The sequence below is a fragment of the Halichoerus grypus genome, chromosome 15 (genome assembly GCF_964656455.1).
Source record: "Halichoerus grypus chromosome 15, mHalGry1.hap1.1, whole genome shotgun sequence".
Lineage (NCBI taxonomy): Eukaryota > Metazoa > Chordata > Mammalia > Carnivora > Phocidae > Halichoerus > Halichoerus grypus.
This window is the reverse complement of record NC_135726.1, coordinates 4,715,423-4,737,045: the sequence shown is the minus strand read 5'-3', so window position 1 is coordinate 4,737,045 and position 21,623 is coordinate 4,715,423. Positions and strand designations below refer to the sequence as shown.

General features: G+C 59.3%; 1 protein-coding gene across 4 annotated transcripts in view; it reads left to right on the top strand.

Moving 5' to 3' along the window:
- The window catches only part of OSGIN1 (oxidative stress induced growth inhibitor 1), a 36,229-nt gene that overhangs the window by 6,633 nt on the left and 7,973 nt on the right, over nucleotides 1-21,623 (top strand). Inside the window, exons 2-3 of one of the 4 annotated variants that reach the window (XM_036104916.2) lie at nucleotides 96-293; nucleotides 696-873. Coding sequence is in view for 1 of the 4 variants with exons in the window: in XM_078063368.1 (XP_077919494.1) it covers nucleotides 20,426-20,489 (64 nt within the window). In the remaining 3 variants the exon portion in view is untranslated. Of the gene's footprint in view, nucleotides 1-95; nucleotides 294-695; nucleotides 874-17,214; nucleotides 17,318-19,275; nucleotides 19,457-19,999; nucleotides 20,490-21,623 lie in introns of those variants that run through there. The other 3 variants (XM_036104917.2, XM_036104915.2, XM_078063368.1) reach the window with 3 other exon arrangements.

Sequence of the window (21,623 nt, the reverse complement as noted above, 5' to 3'; positions counted from 1 at the left end):
GCTAGTAAATGAATTCTTTCATTTTGAAATTTTTCATATTGGCACTCCAAATGAGATTTTTTGTGTGTGTGTATTAAACTCCTCTGTGGCTGCAGGGGGAAAACGCTTGGAAATGCTGGACGAGATGATTCGTGGGCCCTTCCGAATGGCAATGGCGAGCCCGGACCCTGGGCAGCCTCCTCCCTCTGCTGTGCGCGTGATGGTGAGGCCTCGGGTCCTGCTGGTCCCAGTGCCTCAGTTTGGGATTAGCGGTGGCTCGCTTCTCTTCCTGCCACTCCGTCCAGAAGATTCCGGTAAGTAGAGAAGGCCATCTGCCCCGTCCCGGGCCTGGGGGGCTGTCTGTCCGAGATGCCCAGGATGCCCACAGACCTGGTGTCCTGGGCCTGCTCCCATACCGCAGATGGGGAGACCGAGTCTTCCGGACACTCAGACCTTGGCTCCAAGCTGCACCTGGAGCAGGTGCACGGGTCGTGGTGCTGGGCTGAACACGGAGGCGCCTGGCCCCAGACCAGAGCTCCGAAGCATGCGAGTGCAGGGCCTCTCACCCAGCTCCCTCCTGCCTGGGGCTCACCTTGGCAAGATGTGCCCATTTTCGCGGTGTCCCCCGGAGGCTGCGGATGCCGCAGAGGGAGGAGCTGGGCCGGCCAGGCCCCCGGGGCAGCACCGCTCTGAGGCTTCCCCTCCTGACCCCCCAGCCAGCACAGCTCAGGACTCTGTGATGCAACAAACAGGACAGCCTGGCCTCTCCGGTTGCTACATTCAAGTCAGGGGAGGGGGTGTCCCCTGAAGGAGGACCAGCTGCGCCGTGCCTGCTCCTCCCCAGCCAGCACTGGTCACCGGTCACCGGGCAGCACCCAGCCTGTTTGTCACCAGGTAAGGAGGGGGCCCTCGGCAAGGAGGGGCGGGGCCTTCTCCGGGGAAGCCATGGGGTCTGGCGTGGGGGCCTCACTTGGCCAGAGAGGAGGAGGAGGCTCCAGAGCAGGGGCAGCTAGGCCCTCTGGCCCTCCAGTCCTGGAGCAAGCATGTGGCCTGGGTGAACCCCAGCATTGCACCTGCTGTTGTATCATCTTGGGAAAGTGCTGTGACCCCTGAGCCTCAGTCTCCCCAGCAGTAAAATGGGCTAACTCGTCCCGCCCGCACAGAGCTCCTCCGTGGGCGGCCCCAGCACATACCCGCTCATATGTGCAGAAGCTGCTCAAAACAGGACATTGACCTTTGTCGCCAGGCCCTATCAAAGCTAGACTCAGGGGCTCTCCTCAGGGCGCCTACCCCTCCCGACTCCCAGCACCACACCCTCCTCAGGGAGAGGCCCTCATCGGCCCCCCTCCACCCGCCACAGTGGGGCCAGGGAGAGAAGGCGGTCAGGGGCAGGTCAGCCCTCGGGCCTCTGTCCTTCTGGATCTTTGGCCTCTCACCTTGGCTCTGTGTCAGGCAGACCAACACAGGCCTTTGGTTTCCTGACTCAGAGTCTCTGAAATCAGGCTGGAGCCTCACATATGGTGAGCACGTCCCCCCAGGAGACCGTGTGCTTCACCGCGTGAGCCTCAAAGCCTGCGGAGGGACCACAGATAGGGCAAGGACACCCGAGGCCCCGATTCCCGCCTCCCCACCCACCCCACAGCCAGGGACGCTGTGGCCTCACTGGGCTCCTGACTGTTCTCGAAGGTTCACGCCTGACTTTCACTTACACTTTTCCGCTAGCCGGGGTTTGTCTGTCCAGCTAACCCCATTCGAGACTCAGCCAGGGTACTGGCCCCACTTCCTGCCCGGAAAGGCAGGCTGCAATCTGACCCCAGGTCTCTCCCATCCTTCCTCCACGACCCCTGGCTGCCCATGTAGTACATGAAGTGGTGGTGAGAGCAGATAGAGAAACACAGCTGGATAAGGAGGGTGGGAGTTACCCTTTTATACACTGAGAAGACATTTGAGCAGAGACCTGAATGAGTTGAGGGAACAGGTCACATAGACATCTGAAGGAAGAGCATTCTCGGCCCAGGGAATAGCAAGTGCAAAGGCCCTGCGGAGGGAGTGTGCTGAAAGCAGCGAGGAGCCCAGAAGGGCAGGGAGGTGGGAGAGGAGGTCAGACGGGTGAGGAGGACAGGTCACAGAGGACTGGTTTGGACCCCTGGCGAGAGGGAAGTCATCAGAGGGCTAGGGACACCATCTGGCTTTGGGTGGTGTGGTCATCCCAGCAGCTGGGTGGAGGATGGGCTGTGGTTCTGACCGATGCCACATGCCCTGTGTGGTTGGGAGGCTGTGTGGCAGTCCAGGGCAGAGACTTGGCAGCTGCAGACATTGTGCGAGGTGGTCAAACTCCAGATGGTCTTGCAGGTAGCGTTGGTGGGGTTTGCTGATGACTTGGGTGTGAACCAAGGAGGAGTCAGCCTTGACTCTGAGCAGCTGGAGGGAAGGAAGGGCAGTTCTGGGGAGCAGTCCCGGGCCCCACAGGGAGCTGAGGCCGGGCTGCACCTTCCCTCTGCCAGTCACTGCCTGCCCCTTCCGGTCCCCGCCAGAGCCCGAGGATCACGCAGAGGGACACTCCGCTCCTCCCCACCTGGCAGGAGGCGGCAGGCCTGCTGGGGCGCACGCAGGCCCGCCAAATCCTCTTTCCAGGGATGTGGTCACAGTGGTAGAGACACAGAAGCTCTCAATTAGGGGCCTGGACAGGATCCAGAACCCCTGGGCCTCTGCCAGCCGCAGACTCTTCCAAATCAGGGTGTGTGCGCAGGGAGAGGTGGGAGGGAGCAGTCAGAATGGAAAAGACCCAGAACCCCGAGCCGGTTGACCTGGTTTCTAGGCCCGGCCCTGTCTCCTGGGCTCCTCCATTGAGGAGGAGAGTGGGGAGGTTGGCGGCGAGGATTTCAGCAGAGCTTACCACATGCCAGGCTCTGTTCTCCGTACGGTGCGCCCTTCCCAATCCTGGGTGATGGTTGCTATTTTTAATCCCCGTTTTACCCATGAGGAAACTGAGGCCCAGAGCTGGTAAGTCACTTGCCCCAGGTCACTCCGTTGGGAAGTGGCCCCTGAGGCATGTTGCTCACCACGCTGCCTCTCAAAGCCCCGTGCGGCCGGCCTCAGCCCACAAACATCCCCCGTTCCCCAGCCCCAGTCCCACTGCTGTCCTCACACCAAGCCTCCCAGCCCCAAGGCCTTTGCCTGTGCTGTTCTCTGCCTAGAGTGCTCTTCCTGAGGCTGACTCTCCGTGCACTCTTCAGGTCTCAGTGGAAATGTCACTTCAGAGACATTCCCTGACCACCCACCTTCCCCCAAAATCCAGACCTCGTCTTGCTCCTCCGCTGACACCTCAGCCATTCAGTAAAGCCTCCCAGGCTCGGAATACAATGGTGAGCACAGAGAGCAAGGTCCTCCCTGCACCCTCACCTCGGGGACAGAGCCCTGCCACCAGCTTCCACAGGGGAACCCACAGGGTCGTCCTGACCCGTCACCCCTCTCCCGCCTCTTAAATACACATGAACTCCTTGAAATGTGCCTCGAGCTAGCCGGTCCCCCACATGACCCCGGGAGTCACTGGTCTGGTTGAAAGAATTGGCCCTCCCTCAGCCTCCCCCTGCCAACACCTGCCGCCTGTCCTCAGGGAGCCTCCCCTGGCGCGAGCGCCGCACAGGGCAGTGGAGAAACCAGAGTGGCTTCAAGCACAAGCCCTAAATGGAAAGGGCTGAGGGCAGGTGGGACCCGTGGAGCCACTGCTCCAAGGAGTGCCTTCTGCCTCTCGGTCTGTGGCAGGAACTCTCCAGAGAGAACAGGCCTAGTGTGAGCCCCTGAAGACCCAATCTGGAACCTTCTTGCCGTGTGGGTTCCTCTTTTCTGGACATTTTCCGATTTTCTGTTAAGACGTGGGGCTCAGAACCAAATATCATTGATCAGTGCCCAGTCAAACAGGACCTTCACCTCCACCTTCTGTGGACGATGCGCCTAGTAATGTGACCCCAGATTGCAACACAGAAGGGCCATCCTCTTGCCCCTCCCGCAGATGCCAGCTCTAGAACAGTGGTTCTCAACTCTGGCTGCCCATGGGGAGCACCTGGGGGGGGGTTCTTCAAACTCCCAGCACCTGGGCCGCACCCCACACCAGTTCAATCAACATCTCTGGAGTGGGGGACCAGGCTGGTGTCCCAGGCCTTCCAGTCCTCCGAGCCCCGACCCTTGTACTTGACTCACTGAGTCCCTGGTCTCCAGGTCTCAAGGGTGCCAGTAGGTCTTTAAACAACTGTCTAACCCAGGGTTCCCAAAGTGTGTTCCAGGGAATACTAGTTCTGCAAAATGTCCCGTGAAGAAAGGGTGTGTGGTCAGTGAGTTTGAGAAATGCTGCTCTAAAGCCACCCCCCCCCCCCCCAGACGAGGTCATCAGAGGAGTCACAGGGGAAGGCAAAAACACCTGAAATCAAGCTTCCTGTAGAACTAACCAGAAGGGCTGTTCCAGCAGAGCGTTTGGGCCCTTGTCCGGCAGTCAATCAATCCACAAATATCCCAGCACGCCCTGAGCCAGGCCCTGGACCACAGGGCGTGTGAGCCCTCGGTGTGGCTGGGCTCGCCACTCCACATGCCAGCTCCCAGCTCGCTCTCTTGCTCAGGTGGGCGCTGAGCTGAGTGGAGTGAGGATGGGATGGGGGTGGGGGCTGGAAACCCTGGGACCAGGGAGAAGTCACCACTGCAGGGTCCTTCTTGGAGCCTCAGGTGTCCTGCCCCCATGGAGCCCAGCGGAGGCCTAGAGGGCCCTGGAGGGGTGCCTCCGCCCTGGTCAGCTGGCAGGGGGGCCCTAGCTCGAGTTCTGGGGGCCCAGGTGTTGGGGAGGCCTCTGTGAAACCCCACAAGCATTTGCTTATTTATGTGTGAATCTTACCTACGTGCCGACCAGGCGTACTCCATGGAAATGGTACGGCCCTCAAAGTGCAAGTGGGTGTAGAGGGAGCAGTCGGTCCCCAGCCACCCAGGTCCCCACCTCCCCACCTGGGAGAGAGCCGCCCCGTCCTCCTCGTGCCTCCTCCCCCCGCCCCCCCTTCGTCCTCTCCCCCCACCCCTGCCCCATGCTCTGCTTTCTTCCTTTCCCCTGCCTTGCACAAATGGGGGCAGACTCCACCACCTCCTGATACCCTGTTTTCATTCGCAATCACAGGGCACCTTTCATGTCGCTCCATAAAGAATGGCTGCAAAATACTCCATTATAAGAATGTGCCAGAACCTATTTCACGAGTCTCTTAACGACTGGCACTTGGGTTGCGTCCCGCTTTCGGCTCTTCTCAACAATGCTGTAATGAATAACTCTAGACAGACATCATTTCGGATGGGTGCAAGTCTGTCTCTAAGACAAATACCTCACAAGGGATGGCCGGTCCACAGCCATGTGCACTGTTATCCTGACAGACGGGGCAATTCCAGCTTCCACACCCGCCCGCGATGCCCCGGGGATGCTGTCCCTTTTCTAAAGAGGGTCTTTCTGCCCTAGAAAAGCTCACCATGCCCCCAGGGGTTTCTGGTTTCTGGTCTCGGAATCATTTCTTCCAATGACATCTTGTGCAGAAGGTTGAGAAGTAAAAGAAAGAAGGGGCGGGTCGGCTGGTGTGCGAGCAGGGGTGGGCATCTGCTCCGTTGTCTGCCACTCGCAGGACGCCCTTTGGGGGAGCCAGGAAGGGAACAAGAAGCATTGGGGCACCCTGGGGATGGCAAAGCAGGAAGCCAGTTTTGCCCCCGCGCTGAAGGGACAAGGGGAGTGTCACTGGAGCCGAGGCAGACCGAGGGAGACCGGGGAGAGGAATCAGGGGGCTGATGCCGGCCACAGAGGCTTCTCCCGGCGGCCACAGCCGACGAGGTGTCACCCGGCCAGCACTGCGCCCACACCCGCTTGTGCTCTCCTACTTGCAAGAGCTGATTGTGACCTTTTCAGGAATTTTGTGTGCCAGTTGTGAAACACCCCCATGTTTAAAAATTATGTGAATCATATTCAAAACAAAGATAATCCATCCTCAGAACTCCTCACTTCCTGATGATTTTGCTGCCTTTTGCCACACACTGTGGTCACAATGTCATCTACATCCGAGGTGATCCTCCCGCATGCCTCTCCCCGACTCCACGTGCGGAGCGGTCGTAACTCGCCACGGTAGCTTGAGTTTGACGGTGGGCAGCACTGCTAATTAGGGCTTTCCACCGTGCCCCCGAGGCTGGCTGTTCAAGTTGCCCAGCACTCCACCACGCCCGCTCCTCTGCCCTCTGCCCTCCTGCCCCGGTCTTTCCTCGATGGAACCCAACAGAAGCCGGCCGGTCAGGGCACCAGACTCCCAGGGCTCAGAGCAGGACAGAGAAGGTAGAGAACAGATGTGGGAGAAACCAATGGAAAAGAGTTGGCATGCCGGGCCTCTACCGACGGGGTGACAAAAGACACCTTGGGATCCCCGGCTTCCTCCGTGTGGGAAGGACATTTGGGCAGAGTCTCGACCCCCATCAGTGCTGAGCCAGGCAGCCAGCTGGGAACTGGCCGGTCTGCGGGGCACGCTTGGGCCGGTGCTCTGATTACGGATCAGAGGATGTCAGACCCGGGTAGCAGAACCCTTCCACGTTCTTTAGAATGACCATGGCATCATCGTACTCAAAGAAAGCAGTGTTCCCATCCTGCCTGATTCATCGCCAGCACACTCACGTGCCGGGAGTCAGGGCTCCTCACACCCAAGCTGCACCGGAACCCCTGGGGGGGTCTGCGGGAGTACAGGCTGCCAGGCCCACCCCCCACCCCGCAACGTTCTGCCCCAGCGAGTGGGCATTGCGATAGAAGAAATGCATAATTTGGTCTTTCCCCCTGGCTCCTGGCCAGAGCTCCTCCAACCTTTGTAGTTTTCTGACTGATAAATGTGCTTGGAGCATCTTTTATTGCCATAGTTGATCTTTGACCCCAGTTCCGACACAGACGCCCTGGTGAGATCTTTCCTGGGTGATGGGAATGCCTTTTGTCCCAGTGAGGTGACCCTGGGTGGCTCCCGCACAGCAGCCCCACCCCCCCATCCTCCTGGGGTGGTGGGGGCGGGAGACCGAGCTCACGGTCCATCCTGCCTGTGTGCTGAAGCGTCCCTCAAAGTCCCTAAGGTGTGCGGTTTGGAAGGCTTCCAGGTTGTGAGCACATCCACGTGCCAGGGGGTAGACACACCCAGCTCCACAGGGACTGAAGCTTCTGTGCTTGGGACCCTGTCGGGCCTCACCCTGTGTGTCTCTCCGTCTGGCCGCTCCCCTGTGTCCAGGACCACAGCCTTTGTAATGAACCAGTAGTCGTATGTACACTGTTCTCCGGGGTTCTGGGAGCTGCTCTAGAAAACTAGGGAGCCTGAGGAGGGGGTCATGGGAACCTCTGATTGTAGCCAAGTCAGAGTGTGGGTCAGGGCATCTGTGGGGCTGAGCCCTTAACCCGAGTGGTCTGGGCCAGCTCCAGCTGCTGTTGGAACGGATTGAACTGTGGGACACCCAGCTGGCGGATGAGACTCGGTCAGTGCAGGAAACACCCACACATCGGGTGTCAGAAGCACCGGGGGTTGAAGTAAAGGAAAGAAACAGTTTTCCTAGACAGTGAGTCTGGGATGCGGTCTGAGACCTTCCTGAGCTCCCAGGGGCTGAAGCGTGAGAACGCACTTACTGCCCGGAGGGGGCCGACCTCTAAGGCTCCTGCCCCACAAATATATAGTGTCTCTCTCGCTGTATTGTCGCACCAAGCCCAGACGTGCGGCCAGGTGGACCAGGGGGACACGCGTGGGCCAGGGTTTGCCTTGATCAAAAGGCCAGGTGGCTGCCGAGAGGGACCCAGCAAGGCCCAGGAGACCAGGAGGAGGAGTCTGGAACAAGCCAAGGAAGGCAGAGACCAGAGAGAACATTCTGTGTGATTCCTTTTACAGCAAGTTCAAGAACAGGCAACACTAACTTATGGGGAGAAAAATCGGAGGCAGAGCTGGGCATGTTGCATGCGTTGGCCTCGGCGGCGGTCCACGGGCGTCCGTGCCTACGAAACTCCGTCGAGCTGCACGCATAAGCTGTGTGTGTGCTTTATCAGAAGGGGGTCACACCTGCCTGTGTGTCCACCCAGCCTTGGCCTCGCTGATTCAGCTATTTCGTGTTTACAGCAGCCTCCTGCCTGCAAGATCCTAGCTGGGAGAAGAAGCCGCCATCCCCACCCCAAGGCAAACTCAGGGTGCTCAGGAGAGCCTGAGCAAAGGTGGCTTACAGGAGGCGGGAGAACGTGGGGTCAGAGATGCTGGCCAGGGCCTGGGGGACATCAGCGGGTCGCCAAGACGCTCTAGTGAGATTTGAGAGGCCCCGGAGGCTGTCCCCAGGAGGGCAGTGGACGGACATGTGCTCCTGGCAGAAAGGACAGTTCGTCCGGGAGGACACAAGTGACCTGTGTTTGGGGAACTGTGAGCCTAAGGCAGAGGCCGCCTGCAAAGCGCTGCAGGCCGCCGGGTGTTGGCGTTGGTGGGGGCCAGCAGAAGCCCAGACCAGGTGGGCACAGCCTCTGGAAAGCCATGTGTGGTTTCTAATAAACTTGCATACTCGCCCTCCCTGTGACCTGGCAGTTCTACTTTACCCCAAATAAACGAAAGCAGATGTCCCCACGAAGGCTTGCCTGGGAACCGTCACAGTACAAAGCTGGAAACAGCCAAATGCCCGGGAAATGGATAAGCCAGCTGTGGTGTTTGCACAGTGGAACTGTGCTCAGGAATAAAAAGGAGGGAACCGCAGGCCCACACATCAATGCGAGTGAATCCCAGAGCCACTCAGGGGAGCAAAAGATACACACAAGAGGACATTCTGTGAGATTCCACTGATGTCAAGATCAAGAGCAGGCAACACTAATGCATGGGACAAAAGTCAGAAGAGGGTTTGACAGAGGGTCCCGGGGGGCTGGGCATGGTTCATGTCTTGACCCGGCTGGTGGTTACGTAGAAAGCACATCTGCAGACCTCAGTGTGCGCTGCACTGTGTGTAGGTTATACGTACATATGTATATGAAATACCGATACTGCCGGTGGGCAGAGCTGCAGGGCGCCCAGGGTAAGGGACGGAGGGAGGGAGGTGAAGGGTGAGGGCCTAATGGGACTTTGTACCGCATTGCTCTGGACCTTGGGAAAGGAGGAGAGACCACACCCACGTGCCCTCTGACCTTTCCCCCCACGGCAAGCCCCCCCCCGGCACTTTGACCTCTCTGTCTGCCCCTCACATCCACACAGCACACACACACCATACATACACACACTCACACGTGTGTACACACACACACACACACACACAGCACTCTGGAATCTGGTGGGTCCCAAAAGGAGCTGCTTCCTGAGGAACAGGAGGTGGCTATAACCTTGACGCTTTCCTGAGACAGCGGCCACAGCCCCTGACCCATGCTTGCCCTCACCCTCCCCATCACCTTTTCACACTGCAAGCCTGATCCTGTCACCCTCCTCTGGGGTCTTCCCTTTGCTCTTGGGGGGGGGGGAGCGGCGACGGGGACCAAATTCCTTCCTTGGCCACCGAGCCTACACGATCTGGGTCCTGTGAGCCTCCGCCGCCCTCACGCAGGCACGTTCTTTTTCTCAAAAGTCTCCTTCCAACCTCAGGGCCTTTGCACCTGCTGCTGTCCTCACCTGCACGGCTTCTCTCCCTAGTCAGTACTTACCCACCCCCCAGTTCCCAGCCCAGTTGTTCCGTCCCAGCGCAGCTTTTCCTGACCCCGCCAGAGAGGTCAGTTTGCGATAGCACACCTCTGAACTTATCTCCCCGCTGGGTAAGAAGATCTCGGTCTTTCTCGCTCATCATATGTCCGCTTCTTAGCACAGCGCTCGCGATAAATTCCTGCTGATTGAGTCACTGAAGGGCGGGGGAGCTTTGGGCTCCCTCCCCGGAGGTCACAGACCTGTGGAGGGGAAAAGAGCACTCGGCAGATTTCCAAGGCTGTTCCTGCCGGGTGACCCTGGAGGAACCACTTCCCCAAGGTTCGTCAACTGGGAAAGGGGGTGCTGGGCTCGTGGGACAGCACCCTCTGAGCACAGGCGTCCTCGCACCCAGGATTCTGTGCCTGACCATTCTAGGCCCTCAGTGGGCCACAGATCTCGGGGGGGGGGGGGCACAGGCACAGTCCTGGCTGGTGACACAGCAGCGGGCACCCTGATCAAATGGACGGTGGAGGCCGGGGGCTCCAGAGGAGGAGGAAGGCCACAGCGGCCTGGACTCAGGTCCGCAGTCCTTGACAGCCAGAGGTGGACAGGCCCATCCTTGCATGGACTTGTGAGGGGAGTGGGGCCAGGCCCGGCCTGATGGCATTTTTAGCCTCCATGCCCTGAATTCCACCATTCAAGCATCATCGCCTCGAGTGCAGGAATTGTCCGGAGGTGAGGCCAGCTGGGTACCCCCCCCCGCCCGCCGGCTCGTGCAATAGACATCTGGGCAAATCTCCCTGAGCCCAAACAGCCAGGTCACTCCTCCACCTCCACCCAGGCCCCAAACACGCAGCGCCTCCAGGACCCTGCCCAGACACGACTGTGCCCATTGGCAGCACCCCAGCGCCGCAGGGGGCAGGCAGCCAGGTGGTCAGGTGGCGGGCTGCCCGGCATGCTGGGGAGAAGTCAGTCCAAGGGGCCCGGGGCCTGTCGAGTCCTGCTGGATGCAGCCCCGTGAGCAAGGCAGGGCTCCGACCGTCTCCTCAGAGAGGCGCCTCCGTCCCAGCCCCATCCTTCCCCACGCTGGTCCCAGTGCCCACATCCCACTGTTGGACCACCCCCCGCCTCCAATGGGCAGATAAGGAGCAATCCTGCCGTCCCCCTGTCCAGGCTGCTGCTGGTGGTGGTGTTGAAGGTGATGGTGATGGTGAAGGTGATGAACATGGTGGTGATGAGGACCCCCCCTGCCGGAAGCCAGCGGTGGTTCCGTTTGGTCTCAACTCAGGGTGGTATCCGTTCCTCAGAAACCACAAGCACTCACCGAGAAGCTGTGTGTTGTGCTCGGGAAGGAACTGGGCGCCGGGGACACAGGCCGCCAGGCTCGGCCCCTCGCCACCCCTCGGTCTGCTCGTCTGTAAATGTGGCTAATGGGAGTTACTGCCTCAAACACCAGCCCGGGGTCCGGCTAGGATGGACTCGCTCGGTGGTAGCTCTTATCATGCTCATGTTGGTCCCGGCCTTCCGCTCTCCGCCGGTAGTCCCATCCCCCTCCGTCCCCCTCCGTTTCCCCCCCCATCCCCCTCCGTCCCCGTCACCGTCACCTTGGCCTGGAGCCAGGCAGACCCCTAAGCTGCTTTGCAAGATCCTCATGGGGTCTACCTGAGGTCCGGGAGGCTCCAGAGTCACAACCAAAGGGGTGACGTCACCGGCCCCGTGAAGATGCATCCTCTGAGCATGCTGGGCTCCACCTCAGAGCCCGACAGCATCCCCCCAGGGCTGGGGGGGCGCATGCACCTGAACAAGCCATGGGGACGCGGCCGGCTCCATCCTGGCCTCCTTTTTCTCTCTGGGAGCTCCTCTGAGCACGCACACTTACATCCCAGCCAAGACCCCTTGGTCCCCACACCCCAACCTTCTGTGCCCAGCTGGAGAGGTCCACGGGTCCCCCGGGTAGCACGACAGCGCTTGACCGCCCCCTCCCTACCTCTCTCCTTCCCAGGCTTCTCAGCCTAGCAAATGCCCCGCCACCAGGAAAATGTTCTTGGCCCTCTGTGTCCTTGCTCACGGCCACGGGGTGCTGCATGCACATTGGTAGCCACACACAGTAGGGCCCTGGAAATGCAAGTGCCAGTACCCCGACCTTGGTCTGAGCGGAATGGAGACAGAGCTCGAGAGGTTTGCCCAGAACCAGAGGAAAGCAAGGCAGGGCATGGTGGGCAGAGCAGGGAGCACACCCCCTCGGGCCCTGGGAGGAAGGCAGAGACCTGCGGGGAGGCCTTTCTAGGTCAGCTCCTGCAGGGGCCTGCCTGTGCTGGGGCCTAGGTGGGCCTGGGGGCAGCGGGGGAGCCCCTGGAGGTGGTCCAGCAGGGGAATGCAGGCTCTCCTGTGCCATTTGTAAGCTTCTAAGAGACTCTGCAGGCCTGTGGGGCCTCGGTGGGAAAGGACAGGGCTCTGGAATCCTGCCTCTGTGTTGGCCCTGGAGCCCGAAGCCCTCTTCTTAGGACTTCTGTGCTGGGCACGGGCGCCGTTTGGGGGAGAATCGTGCAGAATGCTCTTGGGGCTGTTCTCTCCTCCTGTCCAGTCCCTGGGAAAGGTCTAGTCACCTGACCCTAAGTTAAATCACTGAGGCCCTGACCCCACCTGCCCGAGAAGGCAAGGCCCCGAGGGTTGGTAAAGCCTGATAACAGTGGCAAACATGACATTTTTTAGCAGCGTGTGAGCCAAAGGAAACAAAGACAGTGATGCCCCCGCTCCCCAGGGACCAAGGGGCAAGAGCCAGAGCTGCCAGGGAGAAAACAGCGCGGCAGCCGCAGCAGCTTCTGGCCCCTGGGTCCCGGACAATACACTGGGGCTCGGATGGGCCACACCCCCGCCAGAAGGGCCTGGAAGCCTGGCGGAGGGGCTGGCCACCTAGAGTCTGCAGGGCTTCCTGATGCTGCAAGCCCACCTCTCGGGGTGCCGAGGGGGCGGGGGCTCCCAGTCCCCCGGCAGGACCCTCAGAGGCAGGGACGAGCGCGGGGGGCCCCAGTTTTCTGAAGGATGAGGCGCGCGCTAAAGCTCCAGCCCCAGGCCGCAGGTTACTTAGGGATTCCGAGCCCATGGGGAGAGAGGGGTGGCACCCCAAGGGCCGAGCGTGGGTTCCCCAAGAGCAGTGGAGTCCCATGGCTGTCCTTCTGGGCCTGGCTCCATCTGTAGGCACAGACAGATGGAATTTCTCGTCCTTTCCTTCAGCCATTCAAAAACCCGAGGGAATCACCAGGAAGCCTCTTGAGAATGCAGGCTGCGGGCTCCCCGATCTCGTGGGGCCCGGGTGGGGCCTGAGCCCCTGCGTTTCTACTAAGTTCCCAGGTGCTGCTAGTGCTGGTCTGGGGACCACATTCTCAGAACCCCTGCCCTCGAGGAAGTTTCAGGGGGGGATGGGGCGTGGGCTGGGTGGCTGGAAAACGCACAGGCCCGGAGCCACGTGAATGGCCGCCCAGAATGAGAATGTCCGAATGGGGGTACACAGAGGTGAGGGGTGGCCACCACCCCCCGAGAACCCCCAGCAAGCCAGGCCAAGAGCTACCTGGGGGCCGGGTATTACATGGATAAGGAGACTGAGGCTCAGAGAAGGGAAGTAACCCACCCAAAGACACAGCTTCTAAGCTCCAGAGCTGATGTACGACCCAGGGTCTCTGACTCCACACTACTCACTCACCGCCCCCTGCCCATCAGAACCATGTCTACTGGAGGAAGGGTCTCTGCTGGTGTGCCACAGGGCTCTGTCTTCAACCTTGGCCGATTCACAGTTGGTCTCAGATTTAAATATATCAAGGTATGCCAATCCTCCCATATGATAGGAAGCATAGCATATAAAGAGGGCTTTATTCATGCTCAGAAATGTTTTAGGAGTCTATCAGGAAAGTCTGAAAGCCACGAGATTCATTAATTTGTTTAGCCAGTATTATCTGAGCTAGCACTGCGTCCCAGGCCCTGCCCTAAATACCTGCAGTACATCAGCGAACAGAACAAAACACAGAAAGGCCTTGTCTCAGATAGTTTCTACTCAGGCTGATTACTGCTGTTTATGACACGAAGGCAATGGAAATGAAAGCCATCTGAGACTCCCTGGCCTCGGGCATCGGCCTCGCTTCCTCTCTTTGCCCAGTCCCGGTCGGTTCCAGCCCCCGGGCCCCTGCAGCGGGTGGGCATCACCCCAGCTTCCAGGCTGCCCCTCCTGCTTCTATCATCCCGAGCTTCCTTCCACGTCGCCTCTGGCTCCCGACCTGCTCTTTCCAAAGGCTGCAGCGTATTTCTGTCTGGGCCTTCGCCACCACTCGCTGACCCGCGGTCAGCAGCGGCCACGGAGGTCACTCGCAGCCTCTGCTGGTAATATCGGCGCCGTCGGGGGGAGAGGGGGTCTCCCAGTTTAGCGGAGCTGTTTCCCGCGTGGGGGTTGCCCCGGGACTGGACTGGCTCACGGGATGGCGGTGCAGCTGCGTGACACGATGTGCCAAGGGGGCGAATGTCAAGTCCTCCACTGAGGTCAAAAGTCAGTGGCATAGAACCGAGTTGGGGAAACCGAGTCACGGTAAATGAGCAAGGTGACATCGAGGTTCGTCCAGTGGTTGAGTCGGTGGTGCTTTGGGGCTCCGGCGAGACCCCCACCGGGGTCACCAGCCAGTCCCTGCCGTCCTGGTGGTCCGGCTCCTCTGAAGATGTGTTTCCCTTGTAGACCTCATGACTCTCGCAGAACTGCACAAGGAATGTGGCTTCCAGAGGTCAGGCCGTGGGCTGGGAGGGGCGCTCGCGTGCTGGGCCCTCCGCGGGCCAGGTGGTTTCCGTCTGTGTTGATTCAGCTCATCTCCCAACAGCCGCAAAGACAGGCTTCCAGCCCCGCTGCACAAGCAAATTGCTGGTAAAACTCCCCGGGGCCAGCCGCACCCCAGCCCAGCAGGTCAGAATCTCTGGGACGGGGGCCTCGGTGTTAGGGTAGCTTTAAATTCTCACCAGGCGATTGCCATGAGCGGCGGGGCTGAGAAGGCTCTCGGCCGTCTGCCGCACACACACAAGGCAGGGGAAGCTCAGAGGGGTTAAGGCACTTGCCCTAAGTCCCACAGCTGAAGGTGATGGGGCAGAGTCCCTGTTGGCCTGACTCCTGGGCCGGGCCCCCATCCACCCTGACTGTAGGGCAGGCATGTTCACTCTCCTGCCATAACTGTCCCCCTAGTTTTTGAGGAGAGGAGGAGTGAATCAGGAAGCAGACAGTGTGGCTGCAGGATGGGGCTGGGCCCCCCCACCAGACTTGCCCTCTGTCTCCTCTGGGGGCCGACCCCACACTCTGCTTGTGGCTCCTGGCCTCCCCGGTCTCTCTGTGGGGCAGGGGGGGGCAGGCCTCCTCCAGCTTTGACCTCATTTCCCACAGGGCTCTATGGCAACTCCCTGGGTCATGAACCCAGGCTGGGCCAGGCCCTGGCAGCTCACACCCCTGTCCTGGGGCCGTCTGCCACCAGACACACTTAAATCTCAGTCCCCTCCACCACTTCATGGGGAAGAGTGGCCTTGGGCAAGTCCCCCCCGGTTTCTTCATCTGTCAACTCAACATGTTATTGAAAATATTTGCCTGCCCCCTGGTTGTGGAGAGTCGAGGAGATAAGGTGGTGACAAAGTTTTGTAAATGGTGAAGGCAAATATTAGCTCTGGTGTCATGTGCCGGAAGGGCCTGGTCTCGTCGCGCCAGGGCACCTGGTCACAGTCCCACTGTACTGCTGGCCGTGATTTGGGGCCACGTTTACCAGGGCCTCAGCTTCCTCACCTGTAGAATGGGAGAATAGTAGCCCCGTGCAGCCTTTCCTCACCGGACTAGCGTACAGACCAAACGCACCAATCCCCAAAACGCCTTTCAGCGTGGGCACCTCAGACCAAGGGCGACCGTGGTGGTAGGTAGGCCTTTCTGGAGAGTTCTCGAGGCCGTGCGTGCCTTTTTGCTCCAGGCAGGAAGGAGACTTTGTTCCTTCGCTAGTTCACTGTCTGCCTTTTCCCAGGAAGTGTCCAGACTCGGCAGTCCCAGCCCTGAGTTCAAGCCCCAGTTCTGTCGCTCATGCTGTGTGACCTCAGGCTCAAGACTGGCCTCTCTGAGCCTCAGCTGTGTGTGAAGAATATTCCGTCTACAGCCTGGAGGTGCCCAGCAAGTGGCAATGCTATGGGAACGGCCACCAGGGAGAAGGGAGGAGGAGGGGGCCAGAAGCAGCCCCTGGGAATAGTCCTAGGATTTTGTAGGGAGCGAGAAATGGTAGTTTTGATATGGGGGCACAGGGGATGCTTTCACCTGAGGCTACCCTATCCTCCCTTCCACTGGTTCCCCAGCTCCCAAGCACATGCAGGGAGCTTGGGGGAGGCCGGGGGGTGGGCCGGGGGCTGCTGTGTCTGAGCTCCTCCTTAGTGCTGGGCCCCTCCCTCAGCAGCACCACCTTGCAAGTCCAGTGCCCTGATGGGGAAACTGAGGCTCAGAAGGGCAGCACCCCTGCCAGGGCACACTGCCCAGCTGTTTGCAATGAATGCTCCAGATGCCCAACCGGTGTGGTTTCCCAGGGACTTCTGCTGCTGAATCCAGGGATGTCACAGTTGGCAGGAGCAGCTGGTGCCCACGTCCAGGAGAAGGCTAGCCAGAGCCCCATGGGTAAATTTTCCAGTCGCCACATTAAATACGTAAAAAAAAAAAAAAAGGTGAAATTAATTTTAATAATATCCCTTATTTAACCCAAGATGTCCAAGATATTTTCACTTTGTCACGTAATCCACATAAACATTATTAATGAGACGTTTTACCTTCCCTTTTTTATACTAACTCTTCAAAATTTAGTGTATTTTACACTTACCGCTGGGTTTGCCAAATACAGGCTGCTCAGGTAACTGAATTTCAGATAAACAATGAAAAAAAGAATTTTTTTTTTAGTTTAAGTGTATCCTAAATGTTGCGTGGGACATATTTACACTCAAACCTCTTTCTTATCTGAAATTCAGTGGCCTGTGTGCCTGTAATTCTATTTGCTACATCTTGCAACCCTAGTTTCGGCACCTCTGGATCCAGAGGCTTACCGGCCACCTGAACTGAGAGTGGAGAAGGGGACAGGCAGGTGTGGAGGGATCGGGGCCCCCAGGAGAGTCCGAGAGAGCCAGTCACCCCAAGACAACTTGCCTTGCTCCTTCCCTCCCCATGGCCCTGCCTAACCATCATCCCTTTGTTGCCCGTGACATTATCTGTCTTTGTCTTGGTTGAACTTTTGGGAAGCAACTCAACACATTCTATTTCCCACAATCTCCTGGCAGAAAATCAGGCGACAGGGAAGAAAGTCCACATCTCACCCACAATTCTCTGTATCAGCAAATTTTCCAAATCCGGAAAAGGGGTCAGAGCCAGCGGGGGCAGTGGGGCAGGTCGGGAGGAAGGATGGGCCAGACCCAAAGATGGGGGACCCGGGAGCCCACCTCCTTCCCAGGCCTTCCTTTCTGGACCCCGAGCCTCAGCCTCGTCCCACGGGGGCTGAGACGCTGCAGGTGGGAGTCTCTGACTCGGGGTTGTCTCTCTCTGCCTCAGTTTACACATCCAAACACACTGGGAAGTTGCAGTCCAGAGCCCTGGGATGGGGAAGTGGACACAGCCAGGCGGCTGCCGGGGAGAGATGCAGCCCTCACAAGAGGTACGTCAGAGGGGAGCTGCCCTCTCCCAGCTGGGGCTGTCCCTGGGCTCCTGGCGTGTCGGGGTGCACATGCCGAGTGTCCGGGAATGCTGGAACAGAGGCCCAGAGAGGTGGGCCACAGCCGAGGTCACACAGCATGTCTGCAAGGGGCTAGAACGAGCTGGGGAGCCGGGGCCCAGAGCACTGGGCTTCCCGCTGCCCCTGCCTAGTCCATGTACTGTGTCACACGTGTCCCCGAGGACGAGAGCGGAGGCAGGAGGGAGGTGCTCCCTCACACCTGGCCTGGTGCAGCCCCCTTCCCGGGCTCGTGTACCCTAATCTCCTCCCTAAGCCCAGGGTCTCCCTTCTAAGCCCTGCTCTCTATGCTGCCCCCCCCAATCCCTCGCTTCCCCCCCCCCAGCCTCCAGCCCTTCCCAGCGCCAGCCAGCTCACCTCTCTCCCCCTGCCCACCTCAGCTCTCCCCTCACTCTGTCTCTGTCTGTCTCTCTCTCTCTGCTGGTCCCAGCAGAACTCTGCATCCTCAGAGGTATCTTTCCTTGGTGGGACGCCAAAGCCTGTCCCTAAAAGAGCCCCTGCCCTCCCCGTCCCGTCCCCCCTCCCACTTCCCTGTGCATATTTTGTGCTGTGCACATTTCAGCCCCATCCCCTGTGGCCACCAGACCCAGGAGAGAGACCACACAAACTGTAAGGGGCACCGAAGCATTCCATAATCAAGACCCACAGTGTTGTGTTCCTGTGATATTTTTAAAAATCAAGAGTAATGCCAAAAATCCGGGATGAAGAAAAGAGCAAAGTTTTAAATAAAGACAGCATCAGTATTCTGAGTTTTCCTCATGCATCAGGCTCCAATATGGCTCAGCACGGCACTGTTACAGATCCTGTTTGGTTCTGAAAATTTAATATTTTAATATTTAATCTCCACTTTTTGCATTACTTTTGACTTTTTAAAAAAGTTTATTTATTTATTTCTAAGTAATCTCTACACCCAACACAGGGCTCGAACTCACAACCCCAAGATCAAGAATCACACGCTCCCCAGACTGAACCAACCAGGCCCCTAATTCGGATTTTCAAAAAAATTTTGCACTAAAACATGATTGTCTTCATCACTGAGTGTTTGGAGTACCCCCTTAAGCCTTGCGTGCAAGGTGAGCGCCTTCCTTGCCTCCCACAGGCCCCCCAGCTACAGGGAAGTCCCCAGACAGGAAGGGATGACGGGGTTAACCATCGCATCAGTGGTGGAAATCACAGCGGATGTGCACTGAGGCCCAAGGGCTAAATACTGTTCCAACTCTACCCCTTCCTCCCTCCCTTCCTTCCTGAGCACCTACTATGTGCTGAGCACCATTCTAGATTTGTGGTAAAGCAGACACGGAAACACTTCCCTGCCCACGCAGAACCCACATCCTGGTCTGGGGAGAGAGACAATGAAATAAGTAAGGATCAGCAAAATGTGAGGCGTGCAGAGAAGAAATAACCGAGAAAGGAAGACAGGAACCGGGGAGCCGGCTTCATGTTTTAGGCGTGGGAGCCAAGAATGGCAACACGTAACCACCACACCCACCCCGGGAGGGACAGCCCGTTTGTTGGCCCCATTTTTCAGATGAGAAAACTGAGGCAGCTTGCCCAGGAAGTGGCAGAGCCAGATTCTCACCCTGGGCAGGCTGATGCCCGAGGGCTTTATACTGGGTGGGACGAGTAGGAGTGGAGAAGGGGGCGACACCAAGTGCAACCAGGGTGTCTTTCGCCACTTCAAGGGCCACCTCCCTAGGAGAAAAGGCCGGGTTGGCTGGGTCGGGGGCCCTTGGGTCCTCTGTTTACTGACCGAGGCGCCCCCCCCCCCGGAGAGGGGGAGTCGCCTGGCACCCCCGCGGCGGGGCGCCTTTAAGGCCGGCCCTGGGTCTAGTGCAAGTTCATTCATCCAGGGGCCCCTGCTGACTCACGCTTATGAAAGTGGTTTCCCGGCCCCGCCCCCCGCCCGCCTCCTCGCGGCCCGTGAAATACCCCGGCCTCGGCGCCTCGCACAGCCTCCTCCGTGCCCGCGGGCAGACGGCCGCCCGCTCCGCGGTGGCTCCGACAGCGGCCGTCCCGGCGCCAGGCCAGGCTCGCCGCGCCCCCCCGCGCCCCCGCGCCGCTCAGGTGAGTGGCCGCTCTCCCCGCCGCCCCAGGTGCCCGGCCCCCTCGGCCGCCGCCCCGGCCCACGTGACGCCGCTCCGGGCAGGAGAGGGAGGTGTGGCCGCCGCCCCGGCCACTGGGTCCTGCAGCCGGCGGGCGCTCCTCTCGTCCCCTCGGGGCCCCGGGCACTTGGCGCCTGACAGTGCTGAGCGCGGGGTGCTGAGCTCGGGGCTGGGGGGTTGCTCCGGAGGGAGGGGGCGCTCCCCGGTGGGCCCCGCGGCTGCGGGCAGCTAGCACTCGTGTCCGCGGACCCTTCGCACCCTCACGCAGCCTCAGCCTCAGGTCCCTTTCTTGGCGCTGTCACCACGCTCTTTTCCGCAGAGGGGCCTCGCGCACCTTCTGACAGGTACGGCCGGCAGGACTTGCACTCGAGGGCATCGTCTGGGACGTTCCTGGGCAAGACGCCCCCTCCCTCCCCACCGCGTCTCTCCCTCCCCCGCAGGGAGAAGAACGCTCTCCGAGTTGGGGGGGGGGCGTGGGGGGGTGTCTCAAAGTCAAGTGAGCAAAGGGCCCACCAGCGGTGCCCAGTAAATGCAGCCATTCAGGTGTCCTGGAGGCTCAGAGCAGTTTTAAGCTCTAGGAACCCTGGAAGTACGGGTGCTACAAACTTCAAGGAAACATCCTGTCGTTTAATGCTGCCAATATTCCCATTTCTTCTATGCTTATTTGCTTCTGGGAATGACAGTCTCTCCCAGGAGCTGTTTGCACTTGGCACTTGCTGTCTTCAGCCAGGAGGAACTTGAACAAAAAGTTAACATTAAAAGTTGGCCATTCTAACACCACATAACTAAAACGCATAAATGAAAATGAAAATAGTCTGAGGCCGTCCACTGTCCGTTGGCAATGTGTGCATTGTTCCAAGGTAATGAGGGCTCTCAGCTGCTCGGGGACCTCGGGACGCTGCACAGGAAATGACCTCGGGGTGGTGACCTCATGTATGTAGCATCTAGAAGCTTCTGGGACGGAGCACTGAACTTGGAGCCCAGAAGCCCTCATGGTAAATGGGTTCCTCCACCTCCTGGGAAGCAGGATAAGAGGCGAACCAAGGGCTCCTAGGGGTGCCTCTCGCACTGGGGAGTGGGGGGACCAGCAAAGGGAGAAGAGAGGTGAAGGGCATGGCCCAGGGTGGGCATGCTCATTTTGGGGGGCCATGGGGAGTCCAGGTGGACTCAGACCTGGGGGGTCAAACTCTAGATCTGTCACCCACTGGCTCTATGACCTTGGGGGTATGGCCTCACCTCCCTGAGCCTCAGTTTTCACATCAGTGAAGTGGGTTGCCATGAGAATTAAGGTTGTAAGGCATAGGGAGCTCTCAGCAAGGACATCGCATGGGTCCCCATTGCTGTTATTCCTGGGGATAGCAGAGAGGAGGGGTGGGGCCCTGGGGCTGTTTGGAGGTTCCAGGAGAGCGTGCTGGGGGAAATGCAGCTCCCCCAGTGTCCCGCGGGTAGTGAGAAACTGCTCCCTCCCCACTGGGAACGTGGGCCCGTGGCCTCCCTCCCTGTCCGCAGTGGGGACAGAGCAGAGGGTGAGCAAGGACAGCTGGGCATGCTGCACTCTCAGCCTGGCTGCGAACGGCCTTTGGCAGAAGCTGTCACGCCCTGTCACTCGGCACTCTGGAGCCCGGGTCAATGACCTCAGCTGCCCTATCTGTAATATGGGAGTGAGTGGAAGAGTGTGCAGTTAAATAAGGATTACATGAGTTAATGTGTATAAAGTGTTCAGAACACGCTTGGCACCTAGCCAGCTCTGCACAGCCATGCACGAATGTTACCATTTGTGCTGCTGGTGGTGTTAATGCCGGTGCCACCCCCAAATCCTGTCCCCGGGCAGGCAGCGCCGCCCCTGCAGGGAACCCGGTGTGGAGAAGGCCGCGCAGTCCCCAGTGCCACCTTTGATCTTTTGGAGCCCCGGGGCTCACCCACACAGGAGGAGGAGACTGTTGCCCCAGCCGAGGCAGGGAGGGCTGTTCCCAGGATGAGGGAGTCCCTGACATGCTACCTGACGTGACACTTCCCGCCGTGGGTCCTTCGCCTCTGAGCCTCCCTTTCCTCACCTACCAGCAGCGGTGACACGGCTCACCTCCCAGGGTCGCCGGACCCAGTGCTGTCACTTAGGTGCGAGCCCCTCA